This window comes from Crocodylus siamensis, chromosome 1 (genome assembly GCF_052110815.1).
Source record: "Crocodylus siamensis isolate JL-2025a chromosome 1, ASM5211081v1, whole genome shotgun sequence".
NCBI classification, from domain to species: domain Eukaryota; kingdom Metazoa; phylum Chordata; order Crocodylia; family Crocodylidae; genus Crocodylus; species Crocodylus siamensis.
The window spans coordinates 376,248,810-376,275,474 of record NC_143395.1 but is presented as its reverse complement, the minus strand read 5'-3'; the positions used below and the strand labels follow the sequence as shown (position 1 = coordinate 376,275,474).

The window sequence follows — 26,665 nt, the reverse complement described above, 5'->3', positions numbered from 1 at the left end:
GAGGAAGGCTTAAAAACACCCGGACACATACCTACTCCATTCTGAATCTTTTGTTAATGAAAAAATAGGATTTCAGAGTGAAAAAAGAATCCAATCAAGAGTTCTGTGATTTATGGTTGCTTTTAAAAGTATTCAAATTTTCTAACCTTTTACTGTACTTACTTATAACAGTTGCTAAGCATGCTTTCTGCGATAAGCAAACAGTCCTTTGTCCAGAAATTAGTTGTCTGCAAGTAGTTCCTAGTAGTCCTAATACTGAAAGTACATCAGTATGTCTTGTAGCTTCTCACTGTTTAATAATCCTATTAAAAATCGAAGTGTTCACAGTATAACCACACAGAGGTCCTGCCATCCTGTCCTGTGATACAATTTACAGGGCCTCTTTATGAATTATTACCAATTACAAAGTGATTCCAAGGTGGAATTTCAAATCAATGCTATCTATCACTTGCAGAGATTACATGTGGACAAAGGAAGAAAATAGGACTTTGAGAACATGGTCCTACGTCAGTCCTGAAAAACTTCAGCAGCAACAGAATTAATGAAAATTAATTCTGAGAAACTTCTGATTTGGAACTTAACAATGTTTAAACAACTGGTTTATTTTTAAAAAGCATTGGTAGGGTGAGGTCATGAATGCTCAGTTGTCAGTGTTGTCAGTACATGAATGTTTCTGTTAATTTTAATTAAAGACAGAGGAAAGGAATTTGGCTTCTAGTTGTTCCATAAAATCTCTTCCTTAAATCAATATATTAAGTTCTATTCAACAATATGTGCATGACATGTTGTCTTCCCTGACCCATCACAAATCCGCAGAAGTGATGCTTGCATTTATTTTGCAATGTGTATTGCTGATACAATTTGTTTTATCAAGGGTGCACATATGCACAGAGAACGTTATTAATTGTATGTTTTTATCTTTGATCTTCTAGATCTTTCAGTACGGCTTAGTGGGAGACAGTGAGAGAGAGCAAGACAGGAAATTAAAGAAAAAGAGGACTGATATACAAGCCCTTTGTACACGGGAATGTATTGATTTTCTCCAAGTTATTTCATTCAAAGCAAGGCTTACTTTAAAATCTTAATCACAAATTTAAAAATAGCTCACACCATCATTTATGTCGGCTGCAGCCAATTCTGTACCAAGTGAAGGACTTTGCAGTTTTCTTGCTTAATCTCATCTGGTTTATTATGGACCATTTTTCCAGTCTATCCAGGTCATTGTGGATCCTAGCCCTGCCCTCCAGAGTGTTTGCAATTCCATGCAACTTGGTATCATCTACAAATTTGCTAAGTTTGTACTCAGTGACATCATCCAAATAATTAAAGAAGGTATTAAACAATATCAGACCCAGGACAGATGGCTGGTAACTATTTGATACCTCCTTCAAACAAACCTTGAGCCATTGGTGACTACTTGTTGAGCACTACAGTACAACCAGCAATGTATCCACCTTGCAGTATTTTTATCTAGACTGTATTCCTTTAACTTGTTAATGAGAATGTTGTAGTAAACCAGTGTGAAAAGGCTTGCAAAAGTCAAGGTGTATCACTTCCATTGCTCTCCCTATACCAGCCCGTCCACTCCCTCCCACCAAATCACAGAATCATAGGGAAATAGGGCTGGAAGGGACCTCCAGCCTTGCTGGTGATCTCTGTCTTGAGATCGCCACTCTAAAGTAGTGCCCTCAATGTGGGCTTCACCGCCTTATTCCTATACCTGGTACAGATAAAGCAGAAACAGATAGGTGGGACACGTTCAAAGGAAGTGCTCCCAAGAACCCCCAGGGAAACCATGTCAACATACCCATAATAGACATAGGCAGTGATTTTTCAACCTTAAGCTTTTCTGTCATTATGAGATAAGAATGTTTTTGAATCTTGGAGTAACAGTCATTCTAAACATCTTAGGAGCACCTTGTAATCCTTTTCCGAGAGGATCCATACACTGATCGTGAAGCCATGCTACTGTGATACAGGGTATAATGACTGATATTATAAAGTTAAGTTAGGGAAACCAAGTTGAGATATGGACAAAAAGATTTGAAAAGAAAAAGCTAAATGTTGCAGGAACTGGTAGCACTCTTTCCTCTGGTAGTCTTAAGCCAATGCCTCACCACAGTGGCAATAGAGACTATATATGAAGACAAGGGTTATCTTAACACTCAGGCCTGAATCACAAAAACACAACAGTCCTATTAGTTTTAAAGCATCAATATTAAACACAGCTTCCTTAGCACCATTTACCATTAATCTGTACCTATATTAATTTGAATTGACTGGTTTTAGCTGAACAAAATTAATAATTGGATGCATTTCTCACCTCTTTCCTTGCATGGTTCTAGCTCAACCAGAAGTAATAGGCTTCAGAAAAGAACCACGTGGTGTAATTCTGTGATGTGGTTTTATTCCAGGAAGTCATTACTGTTCTCTTTGGCCTCAAAATCTGGGAATCCTTCTCAGGGTCAACTTTAACTGTTAATTTAGTTAGAAAAGCATTATCACTATCCTAAGTTTAGAATGTGCTGTATCCTCCTTGACACTCTATGGTTCAGTTTTCCAAATGCAATACCAATCCTAAATTCCTCTTCCTGACTTTATCATGGCCTACATAGTTGGATTCTCTGAAGGTGAGACCTGCAGTCCAATTACATCTAACTTTTTTCACTAAAACCAAAAAACCCCCAAGAGAACAGGTGCCACCATACTAACACACATTAATACCACATCAATTATTCAGGTAAAGTCTTTATTCCATTCAGAGTAACCCGAAAGATGTATCCAGTGTAACTCTAATATCAGTGTGTTCTCTTTAACATGCTCCTCTTATCTTTCAAGAACTTTTACTGAACTACTGATGAGCTTTATTTTATGCTGGCATATTTGTACTTGCTGTTGTAATCTGTGAACAATCTAAAAACAAAAAAGACAAAATAAGCCTTATGTGCATGATGTTGAAAAGATAAAGGCTGAACTGAACATTGTTATGTTACCAGTGCCCTGCATATTCTGCTTCAAATTCAACGGCAGTAATCAAACGGAAGTCAAAGCTTCAATCTCAACCTCACTTTACATTTACAAATAGTGATAAAAAGTCTCGTGTATTGATATGAACCATACAAGCAACCTGAATGCTCTTCCATCTCCTTTCCCAAGCACAATAGTGCCATCCAAGAAACATTACATTCTTTGGCATCTATGTGTGTCAGTTATAGCAATAACAAAAGAATGTTAAGGAAAAAATGTATATTGCTAGAACTCCAGTTTTCAGTTATATTTCTTATTTAAAAGAGGCCTGCAGTTCTTGTGGTTGTCCACTAGAGGCCACGAAGAACTTATTTTCTTTCAGAACCAAGATTTTCAGAACCATTAAAAAAAACCCAAACCAAAACAAATCAAACCAAACCAAAACAAACCAAGAAATTGGAAATGCATTAAAATCTTGGGTGAAAAATGTTTATCTTGAAGCATTAAAATCTTAAAATCCCTTTCCTGACGTGTTTCATTACTCACTGACCATGGCAAGCAGAGGCTTTCAAGTTTACAGAAAGTTCCACGGTACCCTGGGAGAGAATAATGACTGCATGAGGCAGCTGATTTTGGGGGGGAGCGACCCTCTGTGGACAGTAAATCTTCTAAGCAATAGAAGATCTTACTTTTTGCTTTCTTAAATGGCTACATTTAAAATAAATTATTCCTTTGGAATAAAATATATAAATGTATCTGAGTCTGGCTGGCTACAGCAGTCAACAACAAGGCTGTCAAAGGTTGGCAAGATGTAACAAGCAGGTTTATCTAAAGTAATAACAACCACATATGTGCATAAATATCAAGGTGAAGGATGACATCCTGGGAAAGATGCCGGAGGAGGTTTCTTGGCAATCAGTGGCTAGAGAATATGTGCATCAAGTCAAAGAATGGGTACAACTGAATCAGAAGAACATAAACAAAATATGCACTGAGAAGGCTCAGATGGCCTGTCAAGAAGTGTGGTGTCACCTTAAGAGAGATCACATAAGCACACAGGAAGGTAACAGATGAGAACCCTGGGGCAGTGGTAGAAAACCAGAACATCTGGAGGATGCAGGAGGGAGTCAGATGAAGCACACGTATCTTACTGGGATTTTAGTCACAAATAACTTAAGGGAAACAAAGACAACTTGCAGCAAAAGCAAATAGCTAGGCTGAACAGGACATTGGCATTTCTGCTGATTAAAAGGAAAGACAGAAAATAAAGGTACACGGATATGTGAAGCCAGATGACTGGAGTATATAGAAAACCTGAAACAAGATTCCTCTCAAAATAAAACACAAATCCTCTTCTGTTTGTTATCCAAGCAGGCTCCCCATGCCTTCCTGGTCCAAATTCAGTGTGTAAAAGGTACAGACCCTCCTTTTTCCTCCCAGCCCCTTTAAATAATCTGATGTCAAAAGCACATTTTTGTTGCTAAAACGGAGTTGACCATGCAGGTTGGTTGTCACAGCTGGGCATCAACCATACCTCATTACACCATGATTTGCCAGCAAAGTTATGTAAAATACTATAGTATAGTCCTGACAATAGCAACTGAGCACCTGCAGTCATTTCCTGGGATCAACCAGCTATGCTATTATGAGATGATATTACAAAATGACTTCAGCAGGAGTTAGAAGAGCACAGTGCCTGGCAAGGCTGAAGGCTACAGTGTGAACTAATACAATTTCAGAAATTTCACTTGTTACACAGTTTAAAATCAGTAAATTTTAATTCCTATGTTCCTTTCAAACATGCACTGTCTTGGTTTTTATCTGCTAGTGTGTTTCCCAGTCATCTAGTTTAGTTATATTCAGGGATTCTGGTTTTCTTTGATAAAAAATTGCAAAATCCTCTGATTTAACGCCCTCTACTCCCCATTTTTCTGTGATTAAAACAAAATGCCTTATCAATCCAAAAAACATATAGTGTCATTTTGTTTTAATCACAGAAAAATGTGGATTTGGGATTTTTTTTTTAAATCAGAGAATTTTGGAATTTTGTTTCCCCAGAGAAAACCAGGATCCCTTATATCCCTTTCAATATATAACTAAGTTCAGTCTTCTCTGTCTTAAGTAACCTACTAATCTTGTCATCTGCAAATCTAATGATCTCTTCCTCACTCTCTCTTCCCATCATTGATTAATATAATAAGGCATAAGGCTTCTTCTAATATGGAATGTACTTGTAAATCAAGTACTATGCTGCTGCGGAGTAAATTAGTTTACTCCAGCCTAATAGGGACGTCTACATAGACACACATTTACTGTGCAGCTAAGTAGTCTACTGTACTGTAAATGTCTTCTATAGATGCACCCAGTGAAAACTACTCCTGTTCTTTATTTTTTGTCTCCTAGTCAGTGGTATTTCCATTACAATACTTTGTTTTTTAGCTTATGACTAATAAATTCCTTAACAAATTTCATATGAGATGCTCTGTATTTTTATGCATTTGGACTTTTTTTTTTTTTTTAACAAACGCAACTCCAGTTATGGACATCACTGCTTTTTATTTGTTAGACTTGGTTAACCTGCAAACAGAATAAAAGCATAAGAAGTTGAAGAATATTATTTTTATATTCAGAAAGAAGTCAGAGCCTTTGTGCATGTTCCATCAGATTCAGTGGGGCTACCCTGTTTTGTACTTGCTGAGGATCTGGCTCACTATCTCTTATTGACTTGTAATATATCCCAATTATGACTTGGGCCTTGAGAATGAGCACAGGTGTTCAGATACTATATAATCCAATTGTGGCTCTTTGAAGGAAGCTATTTTTTTGTTCTCACAGAGTTACACTTAATGGGTTTACAGTTATTAGGCAGTTTGGAAAGTTGTTTGCACTTAGCAGTTTGCTGCCAGAAATGTAGCAAGAGACAAGTAATGAAGTCCTTGTGAATCCCACACCTGTCCTGACTTTTCCATATGAGTGAGGAACAGTTGCCTACAGCATTTCAGAGATATACAAGAACACAGAAAGAGTTTATTAATAATGGAGGTGAATTTGCAATTATTGAGAACAGATGGTCAGTCCACATGGTGAATGAACTTTAAAGCATCTCACTTACAAGAGTATGGCAAATGAGAAAACAAGTCTAAATACACAAAAATAAATCCTATATGTTCAGAGAGTGCAGTTAAATATAAGCATTCTCATTCTTTGCTAAACAACTTGGCCCAAAATCTACTCTGTTCCAGTGGTATAAATTCAGATTAACAATATTAATACTGATTTGAAGTCAATGGATTTACTCTCAATTGACCATTAAGACTAAATTCACAATTTAGCTTCTTCTTTTTATTGCTTCCCCCCCAAAAGCTGGTATAACAATGGTAAGCAAACTAAAGTAAGTAATATGAACCTTAAGCAGAATAGAAATAGCAGGATCATTTAAGAACTGTTAGGACTGTTCTGGAGCTTCATCTATGGCCCTGCACACCACTAAAATTAATCAGTTACAAAGGTTTAAATATCTCTCCTGGTTTGCACTGCAGCCAGGTGGCTTATATCCATATTTTTGGACATTTAGAAAAGAAGAGTGAAAATTACATGATAAAAGTAAATATTTAATTACCCATAAATTATATAAACAACAAAAGTGTCATCCACTAAATCCAACAACTACCTTAAGCATAACTCACAGTACACTTTTCAACACCACGAATACAGGTATAGCTTGTATTAGTCTGAGTCCAACTAAGTAGATAATACAGATTTTTCAATGTGTATTTTTCAGATCACAGGTATGATTACTACTATTAGAGGATTATATATGCTGCTCATTATGAGTTTTAAATGGAGGAATTAGCAAGGCATTTTCCCTTCTACTCTCACCTTTTAATCTGAAAAGTCAACTAGTTAATCTAATAATTTTGGAAATGTATTTTTTATGCAGTGTCCATGAAATGCATTCAGGAGGTTGAGTGTACCACAGAGAATGTGTCTAGTACTCAAAACCTTCCTTCTTGAGACAGTGAGTTTCAGCATTCATTTGGACTGCAGAGGGTGAACTGGCCCATATGGTAACCTTGACCCTTGTAGGACCCTGTATCTTGGACCAATAATTTGAATTTTACAAGTGAAATGCAGAGGGTCTACCACATGCACGATGCATTCTTGTTGGGCTGCACTATTCCAAAGGTGGCTGCATGTTGAAACATACTGAGGTTCTGAAGGCCAGCCAAGAGACATGGATAATGTGGAAATGATCTTCACCTGATGGGAAAAGGGCAGATGCTGGTTTTCCCCTGAAGAAAGAATGCTAGTTTATGAATCTATGCAACTTACTGACCTATAAAAAAATATGAGTCTATTAAGCCCTTAGATTCCAGATCAATTGGTAATGAAGCAGCTGTAAAGTCTGCCTAGTCCTTGGAGTACTTCTCTTTGATGATCAGTATCACTTCTGTCACTTCTTCAGCTGGCTTTTCATTCTTATGCCAATTTACCCACACAAGGCACATCCAGAAGAGGTGTGTGCTGCCTGTGTGTGTGCTGCTCCATGTTTTTTTCCTGTGGGTTTGTCTGAATGTGTAGTGTGTGGCACTGCAAATGTGTGTGCGGTGGCACATACCACATGGATGTGCTCATCTGGACATGGCCACAGGGCGCATCCAGATGAGCTTGGACATTTGTTTCCCCAGGGAAAAGTAGCAGTGGCAAACTCTGTGCCGCTGCTACCTGTCCTCAGGGAATGCCCACCCCACATGAGCTCTGGCACATGCTAGGTGACACCAGATGGGGTAGGGAAGGCTGAGGCCAACAATTGTGCTAACCCCAACAGCCTTACCTGGGGTCCTGGAGGCCTCCTAGTGCTGCAGCCACAGCGGGAAGCCTGGCCAGCAGCCAGAACACGGATCTGGCCAGCCAGACTCCTGTTTTGGGTGGTGCATGCTGTCACCATGTGCACCATTCTGCTTTTCTCGGCATGGAGTTTTTTGACCCCGGAACCTTCCAGAGTCAAACACCCCATGCTGCAAGGTTGCAGCACAGGGAACAATTGCATATGCAGTGTGTGGTACCACAGACAGGGCTGCGGCACCACATACAACTTGTCCACACTCATATGGATGTTGCAACAGGGTGCATGTACACATGCAGTTAGCATGTAGCAATAAACTGTGGCACAGTTTATAGTATCATAGTTGGTAGGGTTGGAAGGGACCTGAGAAGATCATCAAGTCTGACCCCCTGCCATAGCAGGAAAGAGTACTGGGGTCAAATGACCCCAGCAAGGTGATCATCCAGCCTCCTTTAAAAGACCCCCAGGGTAGGAGCCAGCACCACTTCGCTTGAAAGTTGGTTCTAGATCCTAGCCGCCATGATAGTGAAGTAGCGCCTCCTGATATCTAGCCTGAATCTACCCTCTGCCAGCTTGTGACCGTTATTTCTAGTCACTTCTGGTAATGCTCGGGAGAACAGGGACTCTCCCATTCTCCACTGGTCCCCCCTGAAAAGTTTGTAAATAGCCACTAGATCCCCCTCAGCCCTCTCTTGTGGAGGCTAAACAGGTTCAAGCCCCATAGCCTCTCCTCGTAGGGCCTGCCCTGCTGCCCCCTGATCATGCAAGTGGCCCTCCCCTGGACCCTCTCCATGTTGTCCACATGCTTCCTGAAGTGCAGCATCCAGAACTGGATGCAGAACTCCAGCTGTGGTCTGACCAATGTCATATAGAGGGAGAGGATCACCTCCCTGGACCTGCTTGAGATGCATCTGTGGATGCATGACAAGGTACGGTTAGCCTTCCTGACCGTGTCCCCACACTGTCGGCCCATGTTCATTTTGGCCTCAGTAATGACTCCAAGATCCTTTTCTGCCTCTGCACTGACAAGAAGGGAGTTCCCTTGCCTGTAGGTATGCTACTGGTTCTTCCTCCCCAGGTGCAGTACTCTGCACTTGTCAGTGTTGAAACCCATCCTGTTCTCATCTGCCCACCCCTGTAACCTGTCCAGGTCCGATTGCAGCCTATTGCTCCCTTCTAGCATGCCCACTTCTCCCCAAATCTTAGTGTCATCTGTGAATTTGAACCCCCTCATCCAAGTCACTGATGAAGATGTTGAACAGTGCGGGCCTGAGGACCGAGCCCTGGGTGACCTCACTGCCCACATGCCCCCAGGTCAAATAAGATCCATTCACCACCACTCTCTGGGTGTGGCCCTCCAGCCAATTAGTGACCCATCTGACTGTGTACGTACCGATGCCACAGTGTCCTAGTTTTTTAATGAGAATGGGGTGAGAGACTGTGTCGAAGGCCTTCATGCTAGAATTTATTTCTCCTGGGCAAAGTGTTTATACATGCACCTGGGACTGCAGCACACTGAACTGGGGTGTAGGAGCCCCAGGCTGGCAGGGAGCCCAGGGGCTCAGCCTGCCAGCCTGGGGCTGCTTTGCCTTGGCTCAATGTGCTGTAGAGCGGCTGTTGGGGGCACAGGGGTGTTACAGTTCAGGGAGAGCCAGCAAGCAGCCCCCACACTGTAGCAACCCCGTGTCCTAGCTAGCCCTGGTCATCATCTACATGTGCATTTCCGTGCACATAATTACTCTGCTGTAGGATAGTAGTGTCCTACAGAGGAGTTAATTGATTTACTGCACCCTAATATGGGCACATGTAGATGGTGATGCTTTACTGAGGAGCTAATTAGCCAGTTCCACAGCAAAGCGCACATGTAGATGTACCCACAGTGAGTGAACAGCAAGTCCATACAAAGTGGTTTTGCATTGTTATGTTAACACTGTTGTTAACCATGCATAAAAGTTTAGTTGAGCATCCAAACTGATTTTTTAAAATATTTTTTTTAACATTTTAATAATACATACTGCATAATAGCTACACATGTTTATATGGCCAGAGTAACTGAGAATCTCATAATATTTAATATATTGATCCTATCAGGTAAAAAAAAAGAGTTGTCATTCTTGTTTTAATGATGGAAAAGCGAGACACAAAGAAATGAAGTTGTGTGTGAAGTCTGTGGCAGAACAGGAAGTTGCATGTGGGTCTCCTGAGTTGTTAGCTAGTACTCTAACTGCTAGATCACCCTTTCTCTTTGATGTATCATACTTAGCTCCATGGTTCTGCAAATTTGTCAGATACTCCTCTGTCCCTAAGAGCTCTGTTAGTGTGCATTTCCCAGGGCAGCACAGCCTCACTCCTACAGACCTGAGGAAGTAGGACTGGCCTCACAAACAGCATGGGGACTATCTATTTCTCAAAGAAAAGCAAAGTATCTACCTAGTCGCTTTCTCACAACAATGGAAAAAGCTTCTGCTACCTTCCGCACCTTCAGGCACACACATAGCAAGGAACAGGTATGAGGATTTGCTATGGGTATGAAATTGTACGTTGTTTTATTGTACAATCAACATTTCTTTCCTTTCAACTCAGAAATCTGAATCGGACATTTACTTTCTAAATAACTATGTTATTCAACAATATCATGAATCAGTCTGAAATTACAGAATATACTGCTCAGAGTTTGACAAATAGGCCACTGCAACCAACAGGCTTTCACATCTGAAAGTAACTTCAAGCATCTGAAAAGAGAAAATTTGCAGGTGTAGGTATGTTCAAGAGCATTTCCTTAATCTCTACTTATTTAGCACTCAAAACTAGAAATCACACGATGCTTCCCAAGTCCTGCAATGCCAACTACAGTATTATTAAGGGATCAGCATGCTGGCTCCATATTACAGAACTAGTTTAATGTTTCCCACTCTCTTAAGGGAAATAGTTTATAAAGCAATGTTAGGGTGGCCTGATTAGAGCTAAGATTCTTGACAAGAATGTGATTTACATATACACCTGCTTAACATGTTGTAACACTGGATTGAAATAACTTTACTATAAAGCCATATTTCTTACTATCTCTAAATCACTCAGATGATTCTTTCTTGGAACTGTTTTGCATTTCAGTATAATTCCTGTGATCACACAACAGTTTTATTATTGTATCACTGTATTTTACTTCAATGCTACATAATTCAGATCTATACCTAACAGGGTTGCCAATCTGATGAAGACTGTGGGTCCTAATCTGTAGCTGCTGCTCTTTGCGTGGAACTCCCATTGCCTTAAACTATGTCCCTTTGGTTGAAGAATGCAGCATCATGCTTTCAACAAATATTTAATAATCCCTTCAATGCTTTAAATGAAGTGAACCAAAGACTGCGGAGCTGGTGTCATCGGGAAGGCTTTGGCTTTGGCGAGAGAGGCAGTGAGCTGCTGGGAAGAGATGGCCTCCACCTCTCTCCCCTGGGGAGGAGGCTCTTCTCAGCCAGGCTGGCTGATCTGCTCCACCGGGCTTTAAACTAAGCCCGCTGGGGGATGGGGGGACGACTGCCACTGCTGGCCCGCTCAGCAACCCTTGCAAAGCCAGCAGACCAAGGCACTTAAGGGAACCCACCCCTGCCCCAGCCCTGGCACAATCTGTGGGCAAGGCAAGAGCCTCCAAGGGGACACTTGCCTGCCTGTGCACTAATGCCAGGAGCCTGGGCAACAAGCAGGAGGAGCTCATCCTCCTGCTCAGTGCAAAGAATTATGATGTCATTGGGATAACAGAGACCTGGTGGGACTCCACCCATGACTGGACCACGGGTATAGAGGGCTATACCCTGTACAGGAGGGATCGTGTTGACAAAAGGGGCAGGGGTGTAGCTCTCTATGTGAAGGAAAGCTACATGCCCCTGCAAGCTGATGTTGGCGACCAGCATGGACAGCTAGAGACCCTCTGGGTAAAAATTCATGGGGAATACGGCACAGGGGACACAACGGTGGGAGTCTACTACTGATCTCCCACTCAAAGTCCTGAGCTTGACCAGGAGTTCGCCCGGGAACTGACTGAGGCTGCTTGCTCCAGGACCTTGGTTGTCATGGGTGACTTCAATTACCCGGACATCTCGTGGGAATATCACTCAGCAAAATCCGAGCGGTTGCAAAGCTTTCTCTCGTGCATGGATGACCTCTACCTGACTCAAGAAGTCTATGGGCCAACGAGAGGCAAAGCGCTGCTCGACCTGGTACTGGCTACGGGGGACGACCTAATCGGCGATCTAGTGATCGATGGGAAGCTGGGTGACAGCGACCACGAGCTGATCACCTTCACCATCCACCGTAAAGCTGGCAAGTCAGTCAGCAACACAGAAGTCCTTGACTTCAGAAAAGCCGACTTTGACAAGCTCAAGAGGCTTGTCGGTCAGGCCCTCAGGGACCATGACCCCAGGGAGATGGGAGTTCAAGAAGAGTGGTTGCTTTTCAAGGAAGCGATCCTCAATGCACAAGCTAAATCTATTCCAACACGGAGGAAAGGCAGCAAGAAGGCACAGCAGCCCTCCTGGCTCTCCAGGGACCTAGCGGACCTCCTACGGCTAAAAGGGAAAGCCTACAAAGGATGGAGGACGGGATTCACCTCCAAGGAGGATTATTCTGCACTGGTCCGGTCCTGCAGGGAGCAAACCAGGAAAGCCAAGGCTGCAACTGAACTCGAACTAGCTTCAAGCATCAAGGACAACAAAAAGTCCTTTTTCAGATATGTGGGGAGCCGGAGGAAAAGCAAGGGCAATGTTGGACCCCTGCTAAACCAGATGGGGTAACTGACAACTGACGCCCAGGAAAAAGCCAACCTATTAAATAGGTACTTTGCGTCAGTCTTTCATCAGTCCCATGGGACGCCCATGCCTGCTATGGGACAGGGAGATCCAGGTGATGGGGATACCCTACCCTCCATAAATGCTGACCTTGTGAAGGAACAGCTTGAGAAGCTGGATACCTTCAAGTCAGCCGGCCCTGACAATCTGCACCCCAGGGTACTCAAGGAGCTGGCAAGTGTCATAGCCCAGCCCCTGGCACGGATCTTTGAAAACTCCTGGCACTCTGGTGTAGTGCCCGAAGACTGGAAGAAGGCCAATGTGGTGCCGATCTTCAAGAAAGGGAGGAGAGTGGATCCGGCTAACTACAGGCCCATCAGCCTGACTTCTATCCTGGGGAAGATCTTAGAAAAGTTTATTAAGGAGGCCATCCTTGATGGACTGGCCCAGGCTAACATCCTAAGGGATAGTCAGCATGGGTTTGTTGCGGGTAGGTCTTGTTTGACCAATCTCATTTCCTTCTATGACCAGGTGACCTATCACCTGGACAAGGGAGAAGAGATTGATGTCATATATCTTGACTTCAAAAAAGCTTTTGATCTGGTATCCCATGATCACCTCTTGGCCAAACTGCCCAGTTGTGGCCTTGGCTCCACCACGATCCGCTGGCTGGGAAATTGGCTCCGTGGTCGGACCCAGAGGGTTATAATTGATGGCAGTCACTCATCGTGGTGCCCTGTGACCAGTGGGGTCCCTCAAGGCTCTGTCCTTGGACCCATACTATTCAACATTTTCATTAATGATGTGGACATTGGAGTCAGGAGTGGACTGGCCAAGTTCGCCGATGACACCAAACTTTGGGGCAAAGCATCCACGCCAGAAGATAGGCGGGTGATCCAGGCTGAGCTGGACAAGCTCAGCAAATGGGCAGATGAGAACCTGATGGTGTTTAACACCAAAAAATGCAAGGTTCTCCACCTTGGGAGGAAAAACCTGCAGCATCCTTATAGGCTCGGCAGTGCTACGTTGGATAGCACTACAGAAGAAAGAGATTTGGGGGTCATCATTGACCACAAGATGAACATGAGCCTGCAATGCGATGCTGCGGCTAGTAAAGCGACCAAAACGCTGGCTTGCATCCATAGATGCTTCTCAAGCAAATCCCGGGATGTCATTCTCCCCTTGTACTCGGCCTTGGTGAGGCCGCAGCTGGAGTACTGCGTCCAGTTTTGGGCTCCACAATTCAAAAAGGATGTGGAAAAGCTTGAGAGAGTCCAGAGGAGAGCCATGCGCATGATCAGAGGTCAGGAAAACAGATCTTACAATGATAGGCTGAGAGACATGGGACTCTTTAGCGTGGAAAAGCGCAGGCTCAGGGGTGATCTGATGGCCACCTATAAGTTTATCAGGGGTGACCACCAGGATTTGGGGGAACGTTTGTTCACCAGAGTGCCCCAAGGGATGACTAGGTCAAATGGTCACAAACTCCTGCAAGACCGTTTCAGGCTGGACATAAGGAAGAATTTCTTTACTGTCCAAGCCCCCAAGGTCTGGAACAGTCTGCCAGCGGAGGTGGTTCAAGCACCTACATTGAACACCTTCAAGAGTAAATTGGATGCTTATCTTGCTGGGATCCTATGACCCCAGCTGACTTCCTGCCCTTTGGGCAGGGGGCTGGACTCGATGATCTCCCGAGGTCCCTTCTAGCCCTGATGTCTATGAAATTTACAGACAAATCTGAGAAGACCGCTTCCCTAAATACTTACACTACAAATGGAAACCTGGTCCATGCCAAGGCTCCTCATTACCAGGTTTATATAAATAATAATAGGAATAGACAGCATGTATGTAAATTATGAGTAACAAACTTTAGTGGCACCAAACTGTTTATATGAAATTCCTTTTATAGGCTATTTTATTTCCTATGATTCTATGAAGTTCTGATTTTAAAAAATCCCACCAAACTGTGAGCAGGTTTGGGATACTCACAGATCCTCAGAAAATTAAGTGGCTAGGATGATAAAGAAAACCAGATGACTCAATAGTAATTTTTAGCATGTGCCTCAATAAGCATGTGCCATACTTTTTGTTTAATTTTTGTGTTTATTGTGACCATCATCTATTTAGTTAATACCTTCACGAGGAAAGAGTTTACAGAGTGACCTTATTGAAAAAAAAAACAAAACCATAGTAATCTTTAGCTATTGTGCCACCTGCCATGATTAAATAGTTCTGAAGGAGTGTCCCCCACCATAATTAACCCCTTTATAGTTTTATTGTGATCTCATATCATTAGCTATTTTCTCAATGGGCAGAGAGAGTTGGACCAGAAACGAGCTTGTGGACTTCTTATCTCTAAAGTACCCTGATTACTAGATATGCTTCTAATTGTATATAAACCTTTCTTGTCCCTTCTAAATCTCATACTGTACTTAATTAACAGCTGGAATTTGAAAACATTTGAAAGAACAGATGTTGTCTATTTTCAGCTTCCTTTATTTCAAATCACTAGAATTCAATGCTTTTACCCTCTCTTCAGATTTGCCATTATCCTGGATTTTTAACATGACATTGCTGACTGCAAATGTCAGAAATGTCATCTTAAATATTATTAATATTTTAAACTGAACATATAGTATTTTAACAAATGTTATTTTTAACCAAAAATAAAAATAACTAGTTTTCAAGCTAACTGAAGAGCATAGCCAGGATACTGGCAATGGCTTCTTGATATCACAGCACAGCGGTAGCGTGTGCCTGTTGTTTTCCACTCTAATGGCCTTTTTGTTCCCTTCAGAACCCTCTGTTTCAGCTCAGAGAACAATCAAACTAAAACTGTGGACAGCACTTTTTTGCATCTAAATGCCTGCGGAAATTATATATACATTTGTAAAATTGTACAAAACCCAATCAGTAAAGTTAAACACCTTCTAAGATATACAGCCTTTGAAGGCATTTCAGGAAGGAAGTATATATCATAGATTCTTTTTCCTTTTCAATCTCCATTTCTCGAATATGAAAACTGTTTTTTTATCTCTTTTCAAATTTAAAGGCCACCTCTAAGTTGTAGCCTTCTGCAGATTTAGAATACATTTTTCACCTCCTGCATTGCTTTGTTTTGAGTCATGAGGAATAAATGGATAGAATATTTGGAGGCAGACTAAAGCTCTGAAGGTGATTTTGATTCTGACATCTGTCTCAATAAAGCTTTGTGAAGACTATATTTCTGTCATATGATCCTCATGGATAGAACTGATGTCCTTTACATTGCTGTAATCTAGTTTTATAGAAAATATGCAGTGATCTAATAAGAGAAAAGGATATTTTCAAAGAAATTAGATAAAAAATATGCCTGGGGGGCCTTAATGCACTCATCTGGAAAAGTCTCTTTCCACAAAAAGGGACACAAAGAAACCATGTTGTAAAGAAATAAATGAAAATTCTGTCCTTTCCATGTAACTCCATGGGAAAACCCTGAAAAATGTAATAGACTACAAATTGGGAAGCATTAAGCATGCTGCTAATATGCTAACTCCTCTGTTCTAGGAAGAGGATGATATTCAGCAATAATTGAATAATTTAGGCTTGTACGCAGTGGGTATCCTAAGGTGATTATGCTCTGACTAGAAGCTTTCAGAATGTCATTTAGTAAATGAAAACAATGTTGGATACCAGTAATAAACCAGTTCCCTCAAGCTACTCATTTTTTATGGCAACTTAACTGAAACGTACAAATTGTTTAATGCTTTGTGCCTAGGCAAGAGGGCAGCACTGAGGCACAAACTATTGATTCTGAAGTCTAACCAACAAAATACTATTTAGATTCTAGTAAAAAACAATGTACTGACCTATTTTTATTATAGCCAAGACAAGAGACTCACTGTCTTCTGGGAAGTCATTTTTCTGGGCTAAATTCTGCTCTTTCTGTAAAACTGGAATAAGTTGTCTTCAGTCAATTACTCTATATTTTCCCCAATTAGCTGTCTCTCACATGACCAGAAAATTACTTCAGTTCATACTATCAGTCACAGGATTTCTATTTGTGAATTAACAGAAAAGAGATTACATTTTTCAAATTATCTTTAAGCATAACCAAATATTTAAAGTAGGCTCATAATATGATTGTTTAAATGATTTGTAATAACTACACACCAAAGGAATTATGCTTAGTTTGGTAATGCAGGATTGTTAATTTCTGAGAGTGAAGCTTTAAAAATAAATATTTATTTGAACATAATATTACACATATTGTAGTAGAGGAACAGGAGACAGGTTTTGTTTTAGAAGTAGAGAACATATATCCATTTATTGAATTTATTTTAGTACAGTATGGAAAATTTGTAAAGCTGTATCTGTGTTTGTGTTCAGGACTATATATTTTCATAGCCTATGCAGTGTCTGATGCTTTTACACATGCCTACACTTAATGTGCATTAGCTTAATGCACATTAAGGCAATTTAAGCGCACGTCTACACATGCACATGTACCGCATTAACATGGTATGCGGACCAACTTGGGACTAACACCGCATTAATGGGCATTAGTGAATCTACACATTCGCTAATAAGACTTAGCTATTCTCGCATAAATTTGATCCCTGCTTTATGCAGATATCAAGTTTAGGTTCGAATAGCCTAAAATTGCCATTTTTAAGGCACACTAGGAGTGTGCGTGTGTAGATGCACACCCTTAAAGCACCTTAAATTGGGCTAATGCTTATTAAATGCACACGTGTAGACATGCCCAGAAACAATGATCGGCAAAATTGTATAACGTAAATTGATACTTTTGTGTATTGCTAAATATTTACTGTTATATTACATTTTCATCCTGTAAATATTCATAATGTGACAAAGGTAGGGCATACTACTAAGGACTTGGAGATAAATATTTTTGTTATGGATTGTTTTGTGGTCCTGGAAGAGTACAAACCTATAGGAAGCTACTAACCAACTGTTTTATGAGATCTAAATAATGTTTGGTCTAATTTAATCCTTTGGCTTTTCTACTGATACCCATTTATCTTTGTTACTATTTATTTAAAAACTGTATCACATAATTAAAAAAGATGAGGCAACAATAAACTTTAGCACCTATTCTTCATGATAAACGGAGAAAGGTAGTTAGTTACTTTAGCCTGAAGTTAGGCAGAAGGCAGGGCAGTGTAGTACCTTATAGACTAACTCATTCAGAGACATATGAGGTTTCTTACGCTTCAGCCAAATAAAGCTCATGCTTCTGAATGAGGTAGTCGATAAAGTGTCAGTCATACTGTCCTGCCCATTATGATAAATAAGACATTACCTGGAGATCAAACACTTGACAATCGAGTATAAATGGTGTTAAATTAATTTCTATTAACTTTATGATAGATACTCACACAGACACAAGAGAAGCAGGTCATTAGAAACTAACCTTCAACAGGATGATTGGCACATCCAGCTTTTTCAATCCTGTTGTGTTGATGCCATGAACTCAAAGGTTCTGCTGACTGACAGTAGGACATTTTATATTTATACTAGATAGTCAACTCCTTGGGCTTCAGACTGTCCTTTTAGGAGCTGGTACAGTACCTGGCAAAAAGGGAATATGACCCTAATTACAGCCACAGGAGTCATTGTAGTTCAGATATTAAACTGGTACAAAACAGAGTTCATTTTGAGACTGCGTCAGTAATGTTATAATTGTCCCAAAATATCATATCATTATATTATAAATCCAAATAAATTCAGAGCTAAAATTATATTTCAAAGAAATAAAAATATCTTGTAGTAAGAATGCATGGTTAACTTCACATTGTACAGAGATGGTTAGCTGTGTTAATCTGAAGTCAGGCAGAAGGTAGGGGAGAATGGCACCTTAAATTTACTGGTTGAGAGAAGCATGAGGTTTTGCAGACAACAACCTTCTTCATCAGATACTAACTACTGAAGGTCACTATGAGTATGCAATTTAGATTAGGTACCTCGAACTATGAATATTAAATTAAGGTTAAGGCACTGTTAGTGGTTGTGGTCCGAGATTAAATTTATTTTGAAAAATACATTCTTTTTTCATGTTTTCCATCATGACACAGCCATAGGGAGGGGTAAAGATAAGAATTACTTGGTTGCCAGCTATCTACTACCGTTCACTGCAGCTCCTCACTTGGGAAGCATATATCTGCGCTCTGACACTTACTTTTGAACTTTATCATATATTTACCAAAGGAGAGGCAAAGTATATGTATGTATCATTCCACTGGCCTTGTTGTGCAAGTTACCCTGCTTTCAGTTACTGATCATAATAACTTTGTTACCTGTATCTCCCAGTATACCTCCCCTCAGTTTGTTGTATCTACCTACTCTACTAATCTTGTTATTAGGCCTGGGTTCTGCAAAGACTCCTGCACATTTAACTTAATTAGGGGGTAGAGGTTTATAAAATATTAATGGTGCATTGAAAGAATATAGGGATATTTTATTTAACATCTGTCACACCAGTAGAACTAGAAAACAAAAAATGAAATTATTAGGTAGTAAAATTAAAACTAACAAAAAGACATTCTTTTTCTCACATGGAATTAACTTGTGGTGGGGGTCCTTTAACTAAAGCTCATTCAACGCACCTTAGATAAAGTGCCCCTGCTGCTATTGTGAAGTGCAAGGAGGTTAATTAGAGCAGCTTTTATGGCTGTACATTCTATTTGTGGAATGAAAGAAAATGTAGGAGTCTTGAGCTCTCATATAATGACATAAAAGCAAATCTCTGTACCATCAGATTAAAATATACCCCCTTTTATATATGCCACTGAGGCTGCTTACAAATATAAACCGCTCCCCCACAAAACACCTTTTTAAACTCCATGTGGCCTGGTGCCGAGCTCAGTACATGCCCAAAAGAGGCATTGTGTAATTTTGGCCTGGCTTACCCAATGTCTGTATAGACTGGGTGCTTTAGCGGGGCTTTTTTGGCACTTATCTAATAGTTGACTGAATCAGTTATTAACTACAAGTACCAGAAAACCCTGCTGAAGCATCTGATTTATACAGATGCTGCAAAGCCAGGTCAAACTAAGGCACTGCTTCTTCTGGTAAAGTGGTTTGTTTTTTTTTAATTAATATTATTAGTGTCAGCAGCCTGTAATAACCAGGAATCTTGGTTTTCTCTAATTTAAAAAATCCCCAATTTTCAGTTAAAAAAAAGTAACTCCAAATCCACATTGTTCCTTGATTAAAATGAAACACCACTAATATATGGTGTTATATAAGAATATATATTCATTTTAATCATGGAACAATGTGGATTTGTGGTTACTTTTTTAAAACTGAAAATTGTATTTGTTTGGTTTTTTTATCAGAGAAAACCAGGATCCCTGGTAATAACATGTTCATATATAATTGGACATGGAAAAGTTACCAGCATGATGCATGTGTTCAGATAGCATCTATTTTTCAATAAGATATGATCTTATGTTTCACAGTTCTATTTTAGACAAATAGAACGTATTTGTTAGCACAGTTTGTAACAAGATTTGGAATAAGCAGCATAAATGGAGTGCAATAAGGAAGGGAATAAATACCAACTTTGAAAAAGGTAGTCAGAGAAAGTTATCTTTGTAGACAGATGCAAAAATCTAGGGCCAAAATCAGTGCTGGTCTTTTTTGTGCCAGGGAGTGATAGGTCATGAAAGTAAAGCAAATAGAAAAGTGGTAAGCAATAAAAAAGAGCTTGTTTTTGATCCATATATTAACCAAGTAGGTTCAACAATACAATAACAACCAATACATAGCAGCCCACTATCTCCTGATAAACATGCTCTTCCAGTATATTTAAGAGAAAAAGAAAAAAACAAAGGAAATCCAGCTTTCCTCTGCTGGACTGCAGCATGCTTTGTTTTCAATCCCTCCTGAAAAGTTAACTTTACTAGAGGTCCATCGATATATCACTCTCATATCACATCGGCACCAATATGAGGAAAATTGAGAGCATCGGCAATTGGCTTTTTATGGCTCACAGGGCTGATAATGCGGCTGATAAATGCCACATGCATGTGCACAGCTATACTGCAGTACTCAGGCAGATAGGGGCACAGCCGGGCAGCGCGGAGAGCATCCAGGTCTGCCTGGTAAGTCTGTTGTGGGGAAAAGGGTGGGGGAAGTCGGGTGGGGACAGATCAAGGGAAGGAGTGGGGATGGTGCTGGGGCAGGGACAGGTGTTGCCCAGGTGGGGCAGGGCAGGGCAGGGCATGGAAAGGAGCCATAATTCATCCAGAGGGCATGGGGGATGGCACCTCCTGCCACTGCATGCACCTTGGGAGGGCAATGGGGGCCATGTGCCCGCAGATCTGCACGCAATGTGAGGGGGGCTGCTGCTGTGGGCTGGGGCCAGGGGCAGTGACAGGCTTTTCCCAGTAGGGGGGCTGGGCTGTGCTCAGAGCAGGTGGTGATGGTGCTAGGAGAGGAGGTTGAGGAGGCTAGAGCCACCCCAAAATTTGCCATAGGTCCCACTGCTAGCGCTGTTGTTATTTGCTCTGAGTGCAACCTGGCCCAGCCCCCAGCCAGGAAAAGCCTAGCACAACCCAGCCCCAGCCTGCAGCAGCATCCCATCCTTGCCCTGCATGCAGATCTGTGGGCACACAGTGCCTGCCCCTGCCCCTGCCATTGCCCCAGCCCCACTCCCTTCCTCACTGTGGGGGCCTCGATTTGCCCTCTACACGCCACTTTCCTTCCCCCATTCACTCTCCAACAACCAATTTGCCAGCCAGGCACCACTCTCCAAGCTGGGGAGGCTGCATATTGACTATCGGATCGGTATCAGCCAAGATAGCTTGTTAAAAATCAGCCATTGGTATTGAACCAAAAAATCTCTATCAGTGCACCCCTAAACTTTATGTTTTCAATATCCAAGGAAAAATTCTAACTAAATGGAGACAATCTCAATTTCAGAGTGGACTGTCTAATCTGCAGTGACAGTTTCTAGTGAACCTTCATGAAAAATGATGGATTTGGTATAATAAAGAACGTCTTTCTAGGAAACCAAGTTTTTGGTACAACTGTCTCACAAATGAATCAAGGCAAGACAAAGTTGTCCAACTGGTGATTTTGAGAATGGATCAATAACAATGAGGGGGTATAACTGTATTGGAGTTTTGTACAAGAAAATATCTCAGAAACTTGATTTCTGTCATATGAATAACTTTGCTGTGTTTTTAATTTAATTAGTCTAAAACAAACAAACAACCAAAAAAATCCCAGGGTTCCTTCAAGAGCTAAGTACAGTCAAAAAGTGTGAGGCTGAATCAATTCAATCTTTGCAGGTTCATCTAAGCTGCATAGATTGAATTCATAAACAAGTGCACAGACAGACACCTTTGATTCTGGACATGCAGCCAGATGCCTACAGTAGCCCAGGCCAGAAGCTGGGGGCCCTAGAGCACACCTTGCTGCTCAACTGGAGCAGACAGATTGGGCCAAGACTGTCTTGCCCACCCTATGATGGGGGCACTGCAGGGGAGGTGCAAAACATCCTTGGAGGCTGGGAAACAGTGAGCTAACTTGCATTTGGCGGGGACCTGGGGCAGAAGTTCAATAACCTGATTTAATCTAAATCAGTTAAATCTGATACTCCATCCATCCAGATTTATCTCAAACCTGTTTCAGCCACAAGTTCTCCTGTGTTACAGATCTGAACCAGTTTCTGATCACTTACATCACCACACAATGTGACAAGGCTCCCAGGTTCCCCAGGAGCAGGGTGGATACCCCAAGAACACCTCCCAGTTGATGAGGGTTTATGGCCTGGAAAGGGCTGAGGGTTGGCTCTGCTTACCTGCAGGCAGCCAAGACACAGGGGCGGAGGAACACACGTCTCTGCTACTCTGCTTTAAAAGCATGCTCTCCTTGCACGTGGGAAGGTGCTCTGAGGGTGACATCATAAGAAAGTGTCCATTGCCCCATGCAGCACCACAGCTAGAGTGCTCCAGGGTTTGTTTTGTTTTTTGCAAAAGGGTGAACTGATGCAGAAGAATCCTGGTGCAGCTCATTGAGGCCCACCCACAAGGGATAGTTGATTTGGGTTTAATTTGAGGGACAGAACCAGCTTGAGGGAACCCCACCTGGCTGCTCTCAGCCTGACCAAGGGGATACTAGTTTGTTACACTGCACCTAGAGGAACACCCAGGTAGCATGGAACCCGAAACTACTTGGACGCAAGTATCATCCTTCAGATAGTCAAGAGAACAAATGACTACCTTTTGTGTGGTAGCCCATTACATCACCGCAGCTGCCATTAGAAGTGGTTGGTGAGTAGATGGGGTATAGGGGAAGCAGAGCCCCAAGTCACCCACCTTGGAACTGAGCTAGCTTAAGGGTACAGAGTCACCTTATTTTTTTGAGGCACCTCCCTTTCTATTACCAAGTTTCAACAATCAAGATGTGCAAGCGAGTAGTGGGGGAGTCCACCTCACAGCAGGAGGCTCCATGTATCCAGCGGTACATTTGACCATAGTACAGGGGAGGAGCAACTGACGTTGGGTCTGTTACAAGTGGCCCATGGCATTGTGGCTGACCCATGTGCGGATACAACTTTTACTGAATTATGTGTGAATTTTTTCCCTAGCCAAGACGTCATACAAGAGGATTTTGCTTCTTGATGACATATGGATATATCAGAAATGAGTAAGATAAATATATCATCTTGACTTTCTTTGTCTGGCATCTTGTGTGGCTAATTTCTACTTATGCAAAATAATTTGTAAAGAGAAAAAGAGATATTGCCTTACTATCATGGTGGCCTTTTTTCCAGATAATCAGTCAGAGAATCCTTCCCACCTATGCTTGGGTCATGTCCTTGGTGGTATAAACTGGCATTATTCCTTCCACTGACCTCAGTGGTATTAGGCTGACTTTGCCAAGGTGAAGGCTAGCTCTCATATTCTCCTCACTGTTGCCGATACTGCAGTCAATACAAGAAACTGTATTTCAGAAGTGCTCATCCATACAAGATATTTATATGCTATCCTTTCAGATTATGCTGATTTTAGAAGTTACAACATTATGGCACTTTTCAAGAAGATTTGGGAATAGTATTAGGGTTCCTAATGTCAAGTAGGCAGTGTTATAGAGTGGTGAATACATCTTGGCATAGTTCCAGTAGTGAGTTTATACCTTGCTCTGCACTGTGGCTGAAGGCTGATCCCTGTGAACCCAGCTGTAAATAGGAACCTGGTCATTTAGGATAGCCTGACAAAGGTGACTGGGTATGACTGCTAGCTAAAACACACCCATGTAGACCACTACTTACAAAAACTAGTGTGCCTTATCCATGCTACCCTTATGGGTCACTAGGCTCAGGAGGACTTTTGGGCTAGGGACAGAAGTTACACATAAACTGGTTTAAGTGATCAGAAACTGGTTTAAACCTGTAACAGAACAAAATGGCTGAAACTGGTTTAAGATAAACTTGGTTGAATGTAGTATCAGACAACCTATGCATATGCCTATACCTGCATAAAATAGGTTCTCGTTCACCGGCATAAATGTAGGAAGTTACCAAGTACATAAGGAGGCCACACTTGACACTGTTATTGCATGATCAGTATTTTAACTGTTTCCTTTGTAAAGAGCTTAAGAATAAAAAAAAATAGATGATGTTCTTTTAACACAGCCTTTTGTTACATTTTCTGTCTTGAATGGCATTGTTCTTTTAGTGCACTGAGCAGAAAACTATCAACTCGAGAGCACTGGTCTAAGTAGTAATTTTGGCACCCTTGGCAGAGGTACTGTTGAATACAAGAAAGCGGGTAAGTGGGAATGCTGAGCAGCAAAGAGCAGGTGTTCAGAGCCCAGGCTGATGCCCCCCTAATTACAATACTGCTCTACAGAGCTAATTCTGGATTTTTAAGTGTTAAACATTGATACCACTTTTATTTTTATTAAATGTTTCTGCAGGAAAGTGGAAAGTATTTTACAGCTGGTAAAAACAAAGTGAGATGAGGTTATAATACATTTTTTTCTAGCTGCAGAGTCACAAATTCCTTTATTTGAGTCAAAATGTCAGTGTTTCTTTTTTCCTGATTCACTTTACTAAAACGATTAGCAGCAAATAATAATGAAATAGTTTTATCTGGTCAGGATTACTCATCTAAGCCAACTACTCTGGTCACAAAGCCTTTTACAAATTTCAGCAAATGTTCTCTAAAAAGAATAAATCAGTAACAATTTATAAACATTTAACTGTTGTATGTTTTACTTTGTCATAAAGACAGGAACTGAGGAAGAAATTTCTGAAAGGAAGGTTAGAGAGTAATAATTAAAGGCATATTTTTACCTGCAAACTTTTTTATGTTTTCATACAGAAAACAACCAAGCATACAGCTATGCTGTAGACCTGTGCATACTTGTTTTCAGCTAAATAATTAGTCATGCTTGTACTGCTGGCTAGGAATAGCAGTTTAAGTGCAACTCCAATGCCACTGGCAAGTATAATACTTCGATATTTTGGTCAGAAAAAAACAACTTCTATTTCAGCAGTTCCCTATTTTGGCAGCCTCCATACCTTTGTAATTAAGTGACAAATGGGAATCCAAATGCTAACCCAGGATTTTTACCTTAGTCTTCCCTTCTTATCCTAACTTCTGTCTCTTTTTTACTGCTGCTCCATCTTGTATTTTTAAACTCGTTTTCTTTGTTTGCATTTGGGGGTGGTGCTTGTTCAGGGAGAGAGGTGCACACACACACACACTTTCTTCTTTACATTGGAAGCAAGTTTGCAGTGGATGGTGGAAGCAATTCTGCAGCTCACTAACCCCTTCCTCCACTGCTTCCTTCTTTTATGCTTGCACTAGTCTGCTGCTCCTCAGGTTGATTTCATTCTCATCATGACTGGTTCAGTTAATAAGTGTATATCCCACATACAGAGATAAATCTGATCTAAATAAGATTGCAATCTACCTTCCACTATATTAATTATAGGGATCCCATGTGTCATAGCTTCAACTATGGTTCATATGGTTCCTCTGAAGTTCCAGTGTAGCTATATCTTTATGCTGTAAATTTGAACCCTAAAAGCTGCCACTGGTACAGCTGATGATGGCAGAGAAACCCTCATGGGCCGAAGACTAACTTTCATGTACAGAAGAATGCCAGTAACAGCAGTAGTGGGAAATTTTAAGAAAAATGTCTAGCAAAGATACAGCTACATCTACATCCTGTGATAGTTTACCTTCCTCATTGCTGACACTGTGTGAAACATACTGCTGTAGGAGATGTGTGCATGATTGCTAAATACAGACAGTCAAAAGCCTGAGGCTGAATCAATTCAGTCTTTGCAGGTTAGTGTAAGCTACACAGATTCAACTGAAACAAGTGAACAGACATTAACCTTTGATTCAGAAAATGCAGCTACATGCCTGTAGTGCCTCAGGCCAGAAGCTGGGGGGGTGTTAGAGCACGGCTCTCTGGCTGTGTGTTCACTTTCTCTTCCTGCTGCCCCCAAGGTCTCTGGGATTTGCAGTCCAAAATCACAGCAGTAGGACTCTGCAGGGTTGCTCATCACTTCCTCTTCCTGCTTCCAGGTGCCTCTGGGATTTGTAGTGCAGTCACAGCCAATGGTAAGTTTGAGCCAGGGAAGGGGTGTTTAGCCATCCTCCCCGGCCCCAGACCTCCCTGCAGACTGGGTTGCATCCCCAGCTGAGTTTGTCTCTCCCCCTTCCCCCAACACATCTTGTCAGCCAGCCCTCACTGCTCCAGCTAGGGAGCAGAAGCTGTCTGGAGCAGACAGCACGGCCCAGCCCAGGGCTGCAAAGCATGCTGGGATGCTGGGGGAACTGTGATTTAACTTGAACCAGGAAGCAGTCTGGGACAGAAGTTTCATAAACCCATTTGACCCATATCAGTTAAGTCTGATACTACATCCAGGTTTATCTTAAACCAGTTTCAGCCATTCTGAAACTGGTTTATGTGCATCGAGCTTCTTTTCTGTTACAGGTTTAAACCAGTTTCTTATCACTTAAACCAGTTTATGTATAACTTCTGTGCCTAGCCATTGAGGTTGTGAGGCCTGTCACAAACTACCAGTTTACGGCTAGAT

General features: G+C 41.4%; 1 protein-coding gene across 6 annotated transcripts in view; it reads right to left on the bottom strand.

Annotated features, from left to right (window-relative positions):
• Window positions 1-26,665, bottom strand: part of STARD13 (StAR related lipid transfer domain containing 13) — a 602,523-nt gene that overhangs the window by 132,813 nt on the left and 443,045 nt on the right. Inside the window, exon 2 of one of the 6 annotated variants that reach the window (XM_090027697.1) lies at window positions 18,011-18,168. The exons of the other annotated variants lie outside the window; for them this stretch is intronic. Coding sequence (XP_089883823.1) covers window positions 18,011-18,101 — 91 coding nt within the window. The 5' untranslated portion in view covers window positions 18,102-18,168. The remainder of the gene's footprint in view (window positions 1-18,010; window positions 18,169-26,665) is intronic. 6 annotated transcript variants of the gene reach the window in all.